Source organism: Apium graveolens, chromosome 4, assembly GCF_009905375.1.
Source record: "Apium graveolens cultivar Ventura chromosome 4, ASM990537v1, whole genome shotgun sequence".
NCBI lineage: Eukaryota > Viridiplantae > Streptophyta > Magnoliopsida > Apiales > Apiaceae > Apium > Apium graveolens.
The window spans coordinates 204,311,812-204,327,255 of NC_133650.1; the positions used below are offsets into that span (position 1 = coordinate 204,311,812).

A 15,444-nucleotide genomic window follows, 5' to 3' on the forward strand; every position below is an offset into this window, starting at 1 on the left:
AGGAGATACAACCTCTTGGAAACAACCCAACACTGAATCAAATCAAGATCTTGAAGGATGGGGCAACAGAGTATTTCTAGAAATATTATGAAGACGGATCAGGAGGAATCGCTTAAAAGAGACACCAAATTTTAGTGTGTCATAATGATAAGAAAGAAAGCATTGTAGGAGTGGCCAGAGAAGAATTGTTATTTTAAATTGGAGTGAAGTGCTTCATGTTTATGGTGAGAAGTGCACCGTGTTTATGGAGAGAAGTGCTCCATATTTTTTGGTGAGAAGTGCAAGGAAAATATTTGTGGAGAGAAGTACTCCACTTTTATGAAAAGAAGTGCTCCACGTTTATGGTGAGAAGTGCATCATATTTGTGAAGAGAAGTGATTCAAGTTTATGAATAGAAGTTCTCTATGTTTTATGGTGAGAAGTGCACTATGTTTGTTGACCGAAGTGATCCACCTCTTTCGTAACATTCCGAGAATTTTATAAGTACTTGATCTTCGTAAAAATCATAAGGTGGTTGGTCCCACAGTTGACAACTTTTGACCTAGTTACCATTGACCAAGATTGACCAAAACTTGCAGGAAATAATTTTATATTATTTAAGTAATTATCATATTTTTTATGGTATTTATTTAGGAGTTTTTAAGGTGGTCATAATTAATGGTGTTTAATCATTAATTAAGTGATTAAACAATGATTAAAAGAAAAAGGAAAATATATATTTATTCAAATATATCAACTGAGTTTTTGAACCCATTAAGTTGTTTTTCTCATATGGCAAGTTGCAAAGAAACACACTTTGTTTTCCATGTCATCAATCCAAGTGACATACATCATCCACCATCCAGTTTCCTCAAATCTCCATCATTCAATCCACCCAACTTCTCCTATAAATAAACCCCCACCCCAACCCATTTTCTTCAAGATAAAGAGCCACAAAGTTGCTGGGATTTTTTTAAGAAGTGTCTCTCTTCATCTCTTTCAAATTCTATACATACAATTCTTCTCAAAAACCTTCTGTCTCTTCTATATACTTACATATATACAAGGTTTTTGAAACCCAAGCATAGCTTCACCCAACCAAACTTTATCCCACCAAGTGAGCTCATCCACTACCACTTCCCGGCCTCCCGAAGGGCTACCCAAGTTTGACAAAAGTGCCAAAATCCGGCCGAACCTCCGGCGAATTTTTCCGGTGAACTTTTCGGACCGTTCTTCAAAAGTGATAACTTTTAACTTCTTATTTGAGTTCTTTTTATTTGAGATTTGTACTTAACTTTTCTACTTCATCTTAAGCTCTAATACAAGATCTCTTATAAATAAAGTTCTCAAGGCAAAAGAGAACTAAGATTCGAACTCGGAATTCGAATAAGTACTTGATCTTCGTAAAAATCATTTCAACATGAAGATCTATAAAGATAAGTACTAAATCTCCAAGGGTGAGATTTTATTTGACACAAGTTCACGATTAGCCAATTATTTTCACGTTATTTAATTGGATATTGGCTAACAAATATTCGTGCACATAAAATAATTACGAAGCATAAGTTTAATCCCTTCTAACATCTTTAGTGTTCTGGGGGGATTATAACTTGATCTATGAACACTTCGTAATTTGTCAAATATCAAAATGGATTAAGTTCAGGAGTTAGCCAATTAATTTCACGTTATTTAATGGTATCTTGGCTAACACATATCGTGCACATAAAATATTATGAAGCATAGTTTAATCCCTTCAAACATCTTTAGTGTTCTGGGGGATTATAACTCGATCTATAAACACTTCGTAATCATTCGTTATTTAAAGACGAATCAAATCCACGAGTTAGCCAATTAATTTCACGCTCTTCAATTGGATCTTGGCTGACACATATCGTGTATATAAATAATTACGAGACATATCGTATAAGCCCCTTCTAACATCTTTTAGTATTCCGTGGGGTTCTTATTCGATATATATAAACTACTCGTAATTATTCGTCTAAACTTCAAAAGCACGATCTTACGCCAATTACTTGCACTTCTCTTATTTGGATCTTGGCTAAGACAAATAAATCTTATACAAGTGCTTGAAGTTAAAAGTATGCTTTGACTACATAATTGTCAAAACATAAGTATACTAAAATCCTTAATCCTACGAGCGTAAAGGATAGGTTACAATTCTGAGATTGTAACTAAAGTATTCTTCGATCTAAAAATACGTAATCGAAAGAAGAAGAATACTAAAGAAGTCATAAGCTATAAATGCTTTATATAAAAGACTTCTCATATAACTCCACAACTTCATTTAATCTACAAAGGAGTAGTTATAAAAATACTTGGACTATCATTTATTATCTTAAGTCAAGTATTCTTATTTAGTTTTAATATTTTTATTTGAATATTATACTATTTGTGGGCTAGTACAGTAACATACTAGTTCAAACCATCTTTTCTATACTTGGTTTGTTTCGTGGATTGTCTTATTAGTTTTGTAGTGAGATGAAGTGACGTGAGGTGATTCTCGTTCTAAGACCCAAGTCCTAGACGTAATAACGGAGAGTTAGTAGTCTTTGCACCGTGAAGAAGAGGAAAGACTCGAGACCGGATCACTAAGATCCAAGACTGACAAAAGCTAAGGAAGTCAAGTCCACACAAAGGTTCTACAATAACTTTGAAGAAATAGCGGGGAGTTATTGTCTAAGATAAGTTGTGTATGTATTACATTTATTTTGAGGTGGTGACCCTTGTGTTACGCACCAAGACAAATACTTGTAAGGGTGTAAAGGCTTCTCCGCCTACTAAAGGAGCGAGTTTATTATAAGGGAAAATCCCGAGTCCAGGAGAGGAGCTTGGGGACTGGAGTAGGGGTGAGCGAATCTATTAGAGGTTGCGTCATCACGAATCAGGATAAAATCACCGTGTGGTATTTTTTTTCCTTGCATTTTTATTTTCCGCACATATAAACTGCATAACCAGTCTGTAAAGTTTTAAAAAGGAATAAAATATTTTAAAATGCCATAACAATTTTTAAATTGGTACCCCCCCTCTAGCTTAAAATAGTCCTCTTACGGGACCTTACAAATTATGATTCAAAACTGTATCTGAAATATTATTTAGATGGCCTTGTTTTAATGTTGATTGATTGTAGAAATATTTGTAATTGATTAGGCCATTTACGTGGAACTAATCAAAAAAGTTTGTCTATTATGAGCTTTATATAAAAAGTATTATGATGAATTAAATTAGAGTTATTTGCAAAATGTATCTCCTGATTTGACCCAAATGCACTTCTTTACCTATATTTTATATAACTGTACTTTGCATCCTCTTACTTTTTTAGACGCGATAAATTTAACCCTTTTCGTTAAATTTCTTAAAATTCTCAGGGATATTTTAGGAAATTAAAATATTTAATTTAATTAGATCTTTATTTAAGCTTTTTGACCATCTAAACCATACTTTTCGAAAAAAATTAAAGAACGAAAGTTGTAAAGAACGAAAAGATCTTTTCAAAATAATAACATTCAAAATTTTTCATAAAATTAACGAAGCTAAAATTAAATAAAATCTATACTTAATGAACTTATTAAAAAATTACAAAAAAATATTTTAAATTTTGAACCTTATTATTTCGAGAAGATCTTTTCATTTTCTACAACTTTCGTTCTTTAATTTTTTTCGAAAAATATCGTTTAGATGGTCAAAAAGGTTAAATAAATATAAAAATATAATTAAATATTTTAATTTTCTAAAATACTCCTGAGAAATTTAATAAATTTAACGGAAAGGTTGCAGCTTGTTGCGCCGAAAATAATAACGAGATACAAAGTACAGTTATATAAAATATAGGTAAAGAGGTGCATTTTGGCCAAATTAGAAGGATGCATTTTGCAAATTTATACTATTTATTAATAAGCGAAACCATGTTTTATTGGTGCACAAAAATACCGAAATACCAAATTACCAAATTTTGGTACTTACCAAACTTAAATTGACTTTTATTCAATCTAAACTTTATTTTTATTAGTCAGTGTTTATCCAAGCGTTTATTTACTTTTAACTTAAAAAATATTTTTTATCAATAATTAAGTAATATTAAATAATATTAATTAATGTTAAATTATTTAAAATAACAATATTTCGTTCATAAGATAATTATACAATTCGTTTTACAAAAACAAAACTATTATGTTAGATTTCTATAATAAGTAAAACAATATAGAACTAGAATTGTTATGAAAAATTTCATATTTGATTCGATTCCTTGTAATTACATAATTATTCTTTACAAGTACCAATTTAATAATTCATATTAATATATTAATTTTGATCTGCGGTTCGCACTACAAATACTAATTCGATATTTTAATCTGCTTCGCACGTGTTATCAACTATCTATAACAACTATCTATACTAATAAATGAAACCATATTCTATTAGAACACAAAATTACCAAATCTTGGTACTCACTAGAAAAATTATATAACTATTTTAAAATTTTATATAATTAAACCTCAACTAACACAAATTGACTTCTACTCTCTTTTATACTTTGTTTTCACATTAATTTCTATTTGTTAGCGTTCATTCAAGTATCGATTTAATTTTAAATAATTGTATTAGTAAAAACTAACATGTTACATTAATATAACAACTAAAATAATTAGTTGTATAACTAGAATTATAACTAAATTTGCAAGTCATGTTAGTCAAAAAAAATAAAAATTTATACGGTGGAACTTTATAATTACACTTGATTTCGATTTCTTCTTCATAATTTAACAAATTTTTTAAATCTGTGTTTTGCATGAATGATTATGAGATTTAATTTTGTACAAATAATAACTTGATATTATTTTAAAATAATCTCCGTCGGTCCTTAGTACGGGATACCCACAGTAACTCATTAAATTATAACCTTCCACCAAACAACATATCTATTTCCCTCTTGCATACTTACAGGAGCATTCAGCATTTATGCTTCTTTGATGCACGATTGCAGTACTTCTGTTCAGTATTGCTATTTTGTACCACCGCTGTATCTTGCTCAATCATCGGAGCTTCATGCAAATTTGTATTCAAGTTTTGCTTTGCCACAAGAGAGAGTTTGTAAGCAATCTGTTAAAGGGTTTCGATCTTTGTAGGCATTGTGTAGTCATATATGTCTCGCCATTTTGAGAGAGAGCAGGTTTTAAAGCATAGAAGATTCTAAACTAATGGATAGTCATTCTCCCATGTTTTTGTATTTGCCAAATTTTTAGTCATGTTGTTAATTTTCTTTTTTTGCGTAAAGAAACAGCAGCACACAACATATAGTTCCTAAATATTACTGAGCCAAACATTATAATAGAAGGAACAGTACTCCTTTAAATTTTTATACATTAAACACCAACATATTGGCCATTATTTCACACATTCCATATTAGCCAAACCAGATAGGTGATGTTGGCAAGTGGAAATTATTTAGTACATGATGATTATCAGATTCATGTTTTAGCAGATAACTGGCACAATGGCAGCACCAATGACAGTAAGGCCAGTCTTCCAGGTGGTTCCATCACATCCATTCATCGAGAACTTGACAGTATTGTCACAGCCACTAGCTGTGTTGGTGAATTCACCAACCTTAAGTCCCACCCATTTATTCCTTGGCTTGGTCTGCAAATCTTCCTTATGCTCTTCAGTGCTTCCGTTGGGACGAGTAAGCTTAAGGGTCACTGGACCGTTCATGCAAGGATTGCTGTTAAGTTCCACGACAAAATACACTCCATATTTCACTCCCTTATTGAGGTTTCTAGCATTGTATGTTCCATCGATTTGTAGCCAGCATACTTCAATTAGTTCAGCAGCATCAAGAGCCTCGAAGCTGTACGTGTACATGGAATCAAATATCCCGTAAGAAAATGAATAACAGCAGACGGAAAAACTCAATATTATGTAAAAGTTATCTCAAATTACATATGCATGTAATTTTCCGGTTTTTGAGTTCTATAATAAAAACATCAAAAGCTTTCTAATATGTGCTATACATACTTGACTGGGCTGGTCTTGGAAACCCATTTCCAGTAGCGAGGGTCTGATCCCCAAACAATTGAGAGTTCCTTTGCAGTCAGAACCGCAGCGCAGGACTGGACCATATAGTAAACACAGGAGATATTTGAAAATTAAATTATATTGTACAAAATTTACATGAGCATTAGACATTAAGAACAAGTCATATGCAGGCATATCAGTATGTGCATGGTGCATCATGAATTAGTATATTTTTTGGCAGAATTATAATACTATTACAATATATATAAGAATACCAAAATTAACTTACACTCTTGTCTTTCAGAGCCTGGAAACCTTGAGTCCACAATGATACGATATCATCTCGCTGCACTTGAGCCATCTTCCTTGCTAGTAGAGAATTAGAAGTCCTTGCTTAACGAGCTTTGTTTTCTTGTGCTGTGCCAATTCTCTTTTCCTGAAGCTGTATTTATAGCATCAAAGAGGGTCCTATTTGTCCACTTACTGATAGTTACCCTTTGCCTTATCTATTGTAGTAAGATTCTATGTTTCATTATTCCTTGCTTTTATTAAATAAGTGGAGCTTAGATAAAAGATTCATAAATTATTGATGCAAATTGTGCGGTAATAAGCCTAACTGGAATCTCGTACCTTTCTGTTTTTATTGAAATATTCGTCCGCAGCTTCGACACTTCGCGGATAAGGCATCTCCCCGGCCGAGAATAACCTTCCGCTACCAGTTGTTTCTCTAATCTGTGGACACAGGTATAGCCATGGTTTACCCCAAATATTGGACGCATCCATGTCCCCCGGATAAGGAGCCCCTACCAGATTACAAGACAAGTGATTCCAAGATTTTGGTTGCAAAGTGCAGGATACTCTGAAATCTCCAAACAAGGACACCCGTTGACTACAGAGACAGAGCTCTCAAAACACACACCAATGTTAACCCCACATCCCCAATGAGGACGCTCACTGACTACAGGAGGAGGTCTTTCGTCCAAGCATACCCCTGGAGGTCTCTGACCACGGATACCGCCTTTCTGTAGTTGCATTATATAAAGGAGTTCTTCGATAGAGTACATGCAAAAAATATGTTAGTAATAATAATCTCCTTCCCTCTTAAAGCATCCAAAGAATACGTCCAAGTAATATGTTAAAGTTCAATTTTGTATCATATTGATCATTAAGGCGCGCCCTAACACTCTCATGGTTTGGTGCCACCTTACATCATTAGTTAAAATCTTTCTTCTCCATAACCCGAGGGTGCGCCATAGCTTATAGAATGTGAGGGTTTTTCCATACTATGGGTGTGCCCTAACATTTTGAGGTTATGGGCTAACTCATGTTTTCATCGTTCAGGGGGCGCGCCATTTGATATTAGGGTTTCCACAATCCGTTCTTCATAGAGGGTGCACCCTTACTTTATCTAGAAAGTGGGCTTGCCTTATTTTAACCTTTTTGCCCTAATTTTCTCCAATTGATCCGTTTTTTACCCGGATAATACTTGTACCAAATTTTGGACATAACAACTACCCCCCAAATTCCGTATGCTATTGAAAATGGGATTGAAATTTTTAGCCTTCTTTATCGTTTATAAAAATTTGTATAAGTTAATTTAAAACTCAGGGCGCGCCCTTACAATAGGGCTAAGGGCGCGGCCTTTGAAGTTAAAAAGCCATATTTATCATGAGTAGTAGGCGACGTGATTGATGAGATATGACAGCTGTCACACATCTCTTTCACCTATGAATATCAATTTTTTCACTTTTTTTCTTTTTACTTTACTCTTTTACTTTACCTTTTCGCTCCTAAAAAGACCACTAGCGTCGATTGAAGCTTCACTCGCTCGAAAATAACCTGTTCTTCATCATTTTTAAACCTTTTTTTGATCAATTTCTTCATCAATAAAAAAGGTACACCGTACTTCTTATCTTTTCAGATATCATTGAGTAGATTACACTTAATGTTGTTGTGACTGTTTATCTTCTATCTTTTATGTTCTTCATAGTTGTGGTTGTTGATGTGTATGTATATCTTGTATTGTCAATATAGATCCATAATTTTAGAATTTCGAAATTCGAATTCATGTTTCCGGAATTTCAATCGTTACCCTAGGGTTATCTGCGCCCAATTCAGATTTAGGACGCGCCTTAAAGGATTTGTAAGAGATATACCTTTATTATAGCAAAAGTATAAATGACCGCCATATAAATTAGGGCGCACCATCTTAGTATAGGGCACACCATGTGTCTCCTCACATTGTTTTTATATTATAATAATACTTTAAAGGATCCGTATGTTAAGCATGGCACGCCATCGCATATTAAGGCGGACCTTCCCCTTTTATAAAGTTTTTTCTGTCATTTTTTTTCTTATTTCTTCTATGGACGCGCCCTCAATAGGCTTTTCCGTTTATTTTGACAGCTGGAAGACGAGGGCACGACCTCTCCTTTCCATTCATTCAAGGATTTCTGCACTAAACTAGGGATCTATTCTCTCTCAACCACTCCTTTCAAGTCAGATCTTTCAGACGCTCACAGAACCCCCGAGTTCTTAAAACAAGAGGCGCGCCTTATTCAAGACTTTAAAGAAGGCAAACTCATGGAATACTTCTCAAATGACTCATATTTAGATGATATCCCATTGGCCCAAAGAAAGGGTTAGAAGAAGTTGATTTCCAAGGAAAGATCACCACCCCTTGTGGACACTGATTTGGATGATTGGCTCGAAGACCTAAATTCTGATAGATACAGGGGTGTCGAAATAGGTGTCAATATGGAAGATGGGCCATCTAAGGTAACTTATAGATCAATTTCCCCAACTATGTCTGCTCAATCATATCCAAATACTGAGGGCGCGCATGAAGAAGGCTCTCCCGTTTTGCGAGATGAAATGAATTTTTTCGACGAAGACACTTATCAGTTTTCAAATTCTCCTGAATCTTCGCCCGTCTCCTTTGTTAATTGGGAGGTTTCTGACAGCGAAGTTGATTTTGATTGGAGCAAGTACAAATAATGCACTAAAGCTGTGAAGAAACGCTTCAGAAAAGAATAAGGGAAATTATTCTGCGTGGGGCTTTTATCCAGTTGTTCAGATGAGCAACTTGAGTGGTTGATGAAGTTTTACGACATGGAGGGCATGTGGGCACGCCCTTTGAGCATGATGCGCTCCCATCTCTTTAGGATCCCCAGAATAGTTACTAGCCTAAAGCTGGGTTCTCTAGGTATAGGTGCGCCCTTACATCCCTACATTGGGAATGTAATTGAATTGTATGACTTGGCGCCCCTTCAACTATGACCAAATAATTATAAGTTAGTTATGGCTTTCTACATCCTTTACATGGATTTAAACTTCCCCCAACCAACTATGGACGAAGTAAGTCATTTCTTTAGCCTTCGCAAGTATGATCAAGGCTATTATTACTTGTTGGTCAACAAACAGCACAACAAAAAGAGTTTTTCATCTGGAAAGTTCAGTCATGAGAAAGGGTGGAAAGAAAACTTCTTTTACTTGTATAATGTCCCAAGAATCAATATCCAATTCAACACTACATCAAGTAATGGCGCGCCTTAACTTTTTGTAAGTTTCCTTCTTTCTTTTCTTTTCCTACATTTTACCTTTCTCATACAACAGATAAACCTTCTGTATGAGAGCTAGAGGGTGCGCCCAAAGCTCGTACAGAAGCTTTACTAAAGATTGCGACAGAGAAATGGAACCTGAAAATGCTTGTCACGAGGTCCAACTTAATGCGAGTCGAGATTATATCCGATTTAGTGGGGACCAAATGTTAATATGTAAAATTTTAGAAGGACAACCCAATTTCTCGTGTCATAAATGTTGATATTGATGATGAGGTAGAGGAAGAAGAATATGAATATAGCTTTTTTTAAAGTGAACCTCCACTAGGTTCGAATTGTTTTTTCTATACCTTTTTTTAGACTAAGTGCTTTTCATTGAGGCGTGCCTCCATGTTAGGGCGCGTCCTTTGCTTTTTCTTGATTATAGGAGAATTATGTTTATCTGTTAAATGTCATGGCGTGCCCTTGGGGCGTTCCTTTATTTTATTAGTACTACATCACATTTTCCTTTAATTGCATGTGATTGTTATTTTTATTTAATAATGTCAAGTAAACTGCTTGGGTATCATTTCATGAGGACCCGCTCTATAAATAAGGCATGCCTTTTTTTAACCGTATTAACTGATTTTCTTGGCACTTATGCAGATATGGCCAGGCCAAGAATCCCCAAATAATTCGGGATGCGCCCTTGTGATAAGCCAAAAGCTTGTATGCAAAAGAAGGACGCACAAAAAACTCAATCATCTACTCCAACTCCTATTCCTATCTCTCAGCCTACTCATGTGCCAAAGAGAACTGTCGTGGATCTGACTGAAGGCCAAGGCACGCCTAACAAACTCCAGCTCCTTTGCTTCTTAAGCACTCAGCTATCTTGGCCCTTTGGGATATGTCTATGTTACAGATGAAGAGGTTAAATCATGGAATGCTATGGACCTAGAAGAGTCCATTAAGGCTTTTATCAAAGTTTCCGGCCAACTATTGTTCCATTCCATCTAAGTTGTGGACAGGTTACTTGAGGAGAAGGCGCGCCTTGAAAGATTGCAGGAAGACAACAACATTCTTCAAAAATATCTCAAATACAAAGATCTCCTTCATGTCAAAGACAACAAATCCAGAGACTCCCAAATCTCCTTCCTGAAGGGTGAACTTGAAAACCAGGCGTCCCAACTCAACACTGCCAATGTAACTATCACCAATCTGCATAATGAGCTGGCTGAAATGAAGTTGAGGGTGGAGCATCTTGAAGTGTAGCAAAAGAATGGCTGGTTGGACGAGAAGAAGGATATAATGGATAAGGTCTTTTCTTGCGGCTTTCATCACTACAGAATTGGTTTCGTAGCAAATGATCCTGATTACTCATTTGAAAATTTTAGTGAAGATACTGTAGCTGAGATGCTTGAATTCAAGCAAGAATATGCTGAAGAGAACAAGGAGAGAAAGATTGAGCTTGGACTGGAGGAAGATGATGGTGCACCCACGGGTGAAAATATTCAAGGAGAGGACGTGCCTGAAGTCGGTCCTTCCGTTCCTCTTCAAGTCATTCCCCCTAGTGGAGATACATAGGGTGCGCCCTGAGATTACTTTTCTTTAATCTTATTCAATCAGTTGTCTTAATACTTGAGGTGTCAGCCCTCTCTTGATGCCGTGCAAAATGCAAGACTAAGTATTTTGTTACTACTTTGTGTACTTTATTCTTTCTGTTTTATATAACAATTGTTTTGCTCTAAAATTTTCCCTTGTTTATTCTATAGATATTTTCCAGACATATTTCTTCTTAGCATAAAAACCTCTAAATTTTCCAAGTCAATTTTATTAGGGCGCTTCCATAGATGAGGCGCGCCCTGAAGCTTTTGCTTCTCTTAAATTTAGGATACTTTATTATCAGTCTTATAATATGTTTTCTAATATTATATATACAGGAGTCAACTTGTTTCTCTGTGAGTACTAATGACTTATTGTGCAAAATTGTCCAAGTAAATAATAGGACATGTCTTTTGATATTCCTTATGTAGGAGTAAGCTTGTTTACCTAAAATTCTAGCTGCAGAACAAAGGTTTTTTCTTTGAAGTTTAATTTCTATCAGGGCACTTCCAAAAGGAAGGCGCGCCTTTCAGGGATATACTTTGGATTTCAGTTGCAGAATAAAGAACTTTTTTGAAGTTGATTTTCGTCAGAGTGCTTCTATCATTAGGGCGCGCCCTGAATTGCAATTCTTGTATTTTAGGATATTGACATAATATCACGAGCGCGTCATAAAAGATAACAACTCTTAAGGCGCGTCTTTGCAAGTATGTAATTAGATAACTTTTCTTGAATTTTATTCATAATATTCTCTAGTATAAGAATTGCACCAGTCACATGGCTACTATGCTATGTGGGGAAATTATTTGAAAATTTTGATCCTTCAACTAGTTCTAAGATATGTAGTTACATATACTACCCCCTAGGCTAGGAGGAATTATTTGCTACTAGTCTATTACATAAAATCAATCATAAAAGTAAAGGGGCCAAAGCCACGCCCTATTGATAATACTTTCGCAAATGCTCTACATTTCAGGCCCGGGGAATGAGCTTGCCATCCAAATCTTCCAAACGATAAGTCTCTTTCCAAAGTATAGCTTTGACCTTGTACGACCCTTCTCAATTGGCTCCAAGCACTCCATGCTGAGCTTTTTTCGTATTTGGCATGACCTTTCTCAAAACAAGGTCTCCCACTTTGTATGGTATGAATTTTACCTTTTTGTTGAAATATATGGAAATCCTCTGCTGGTAAGCAGCAAGCTCCAACTGTAAATTTACCCTAGCCTCATCCAACAAATCCAAATGAAGCCTTTGATTGACTTTTGTATCTGTCTCATCGAATATATCTCTTCGCAACAATCCAGCTCCCACTTCCACGTGTACCATTGCTTCATACCCATAAGTTAACATGAAAGGGGATTCACCGGTGGTTGATCTTGGAGTTGTATTATAAGACCAGAGAACTGTTGGTAGCTGTTCTATCCAATCACCTTTCTTTTCCTCTAGCTTAGCTTTCAGAATATGTATGATAAAAAAATTTATGGCCTCAGTCTGGCTATTACTCTGTGGATGATAAGCCGCAGCAATGTCTTTCTTAATATGTAAATCTATACAAAGTTTCTTTAACTCTTTGTTGTCGAACTATTTTCCATTATCGGATATGAGCTTATATGGAATCCCAAACCTGCATACTATGGAATTGAAGACGAAATCCTTGATTTTCTTTGCGGTGATCTTTGCCAAAGGCATAGCTTCTGCATATTTAGTAAAATAGTCGACGGCTACAACACCGTATTTGATACCCCCTTTTCTTTTAGGAGTTCTCCAATGAGATTAATCCCCCACATAGCAAAAGCTTTGTGAGGATTTGGAGATGAAATGATTTAATGTCGCAATCCTTCCTGTCAAGCTTGTACTTGCTTCATACTAGTGGGGGACTTCATATCCAGCAAAGCTTTGATTTTAGCCGGATTTGCTTCAATTCCTTGGTAATTTACCATGAATCCCAGGAACTTCCCTGACTCTACTCCGAATACGCATTCTTATGGGTTCAATTTCATCCTATCTTTTCTCAGAATGTTAAACATTTCTGCCAAGTGTGCCACAAGATCTTCGGCCTCCTTAAATTTTACCAATATATCATCCACATACACTTCTATGGTTTTCCTTATTTGTCTTTCAAACATCTTGTATACCAATCTTTGATAAGTATCCTCGGCGTTGATAAGACCAAACGGCATCCCGATATAGTAGTAGAGACCTCAATCAATGATGAATGAAATATGCTCTTGGTCAGGTTCATACATGGGAATTTGATTGTAATGAAGTATGCATCCATGAAACTCAGGAAAGTATACCATGTTGTGGCATCCACTAACTGATCAATTCTTGGAAAAGAAAAACTATCTTTTGGGCATGCTTTGTTGAGATCAGTAAATTCCACGCAAGTCCTCCACTTCCCATTGGTTTTTTTACCACCAGATTTTCCAACCATTCCGAGTAAAAGGATTACGTGATCAACCCAAATTCCAGAACTCTGTCAACTTCTTCAACCAGAGTTATAGCCCTTTCACCACTCACTACTCTGCACTTTTGTCGGACTGCTTTGTGCTTGGGATTGATGTTCAGGAGGTGGCAAATAATATTCGGATCAATCCAACCATATCTGAGTGGCTCCATGCAAAAACATCAATATTTTCCAAAAGAAACTTTGTGAGTTTTTTCTCCAGTTTTGGCTTCAGTTGAGAGCCGATCTTCAAAATCTTACTTGGATCCTTTTCATCGGCTTGGATTGAAACAATATCTTTTACTATCCCCATCTTTTCTGTGAGAAGTGGAATTCGTGGATCTAAATCAAGTTTTTTCATATCCATTTGAGAAGCCGCGTCCTTTAAGAGCATCAACTTCTTCTGAGATTTCTTTGGATGAAGGTGTGCCCTGTGTCAGAGGGGCATCAACTTCTCCTGAAACTTGTGTTGTTAAGGGCGCTCCCTCAGAAGGAGGGGCATCTACCTTGTTAGATATATTTGATAATGTCATGACTAATATGATTTGTGTTTAGTTTTTTCAGATCTTACTTAACTGGACAAATCAGTACTTAACTGGAAATTAGTACTTATACTGAAGTCAGAACTTAAGTTGTCAGAACTTAAGTTATCAGGAGATAATATCAGGACTTAAGGAGACTTTCAGATAAGGAAGGCGGCTGATTGAAAGGAAAGAAGATCAAGACAAACACAAGAAGAGATATGCATGAAGAAGGAATTCTATGAAGAATAGAATACCTGGAAGAAAAGATAACTAGTTGATATATTTTAGGAAGCAGAATTATATTCCATATCAATTAGAATTTATCTTGTAACTGTGTAGTATATAAACACAGACATAGGGTTTACACTATAAGTGTTATCATAATCGAAGTTATTATTTATTGTAACCCTAGCAGCTCTCGTGATAATTATTCATCACTGAGAGAGGACAGTTCCATATTGTAACAGAGTTTATTGTGTTAAATAAAATATGTTTTCTATGTTCTTATATTCGATTTGATTGTGATAAACACTGTATTCAACCCCCTTCTACAGTGTGTAAGACCTAACAAGTGGTATCAAAACAGATCTGTTAACACACAAACAGTTTAAGATCCAAAAACAATCATGTCTGAAGAAGAACAGACTTCAACCAAGCCCACCAAAACTGAAGAACCTCCAAAGACTCAAATCCATAATCGATATGAGACTATTAGAGTTCCCATACTGAAACCATCTGAATATCCCATATGGAAGGTGAGGATGTCTATGTTTCTGGAAGTTATAGATCCAGAATACCTTGACAGAATCAATGAAGGACCACACACGCAACCAAACTTTCTGTTGTAGTTGCAGGTGAACCAGCAAAGTCTGTTCCAAAGGAGAAGAGTGATTACACTGCTGAAGATATCTCATCGATTGCTAAGGATGCTAAGGTACGACACTTGCTGCATAGTGCCATTGATAATGTCATGTCAAATAGGGTAATTAGCTGCAAGACTGCAAAGGAGATATGGGATGCCTTGGAGACAAGATGCCAGGGAACTGATTCAATTAAGAAGAACAGGAAGACTATACTTACTCAAGAGTATGAGCACTTTGACTCAAAATCTGATGAGTCATTGACTGGTTTATATGACAGATTTGTCAAACTCTTGAATGATTTGTCACTAGTTGACAAGGAATATGATCTTGAAGATTCAAATCTTAAATTCCTGTTAGCTCTTCCTGAAAGTTGGGATTTGAAGGCCACCACTATAAGAGACAACTATAATCTTGAAGAAACAACTCTTGATGAAATTTATGGGATGCTCAAGACTCAT

At 35.6% G+C, this 15,444-nt stretch overlaps 1 protein-coding gene across 1 annotated transcript; it reads right to left on the minus strand.

Annotated features, from left to right (window-relative positions):
* Window positions 1–5,320: 5,320 nt before the first annotated feature.
* On the minus strand, window positions 5,321–6,459 carry LOC141717012 (protein PHLOEM PROTEIN 2-LIKE A1-like). The gene is made up of 3 exons (XM_074519140.1): window positions 6,302–6,459; window positions 6,013–6,107; window positions 5,321–5,845 (listed from the first exon to the last, which is right to left on the minus strand). The coding sequence occupies exons 1-3, from the start codon at window positions 6,371–6,373 to the stop codon at window positions 5,473–5,475; spliced, it is 540 nt and encodes a 179-aa protein (XP_074375241.1). The 5' UTR covers window positions 6,374–6,459; the 3' UTR covers window positions 5,321–5,472.
* Between the last annotated feature and the right edge of the window lie 8,985 nt (window positions 6,460–15,444).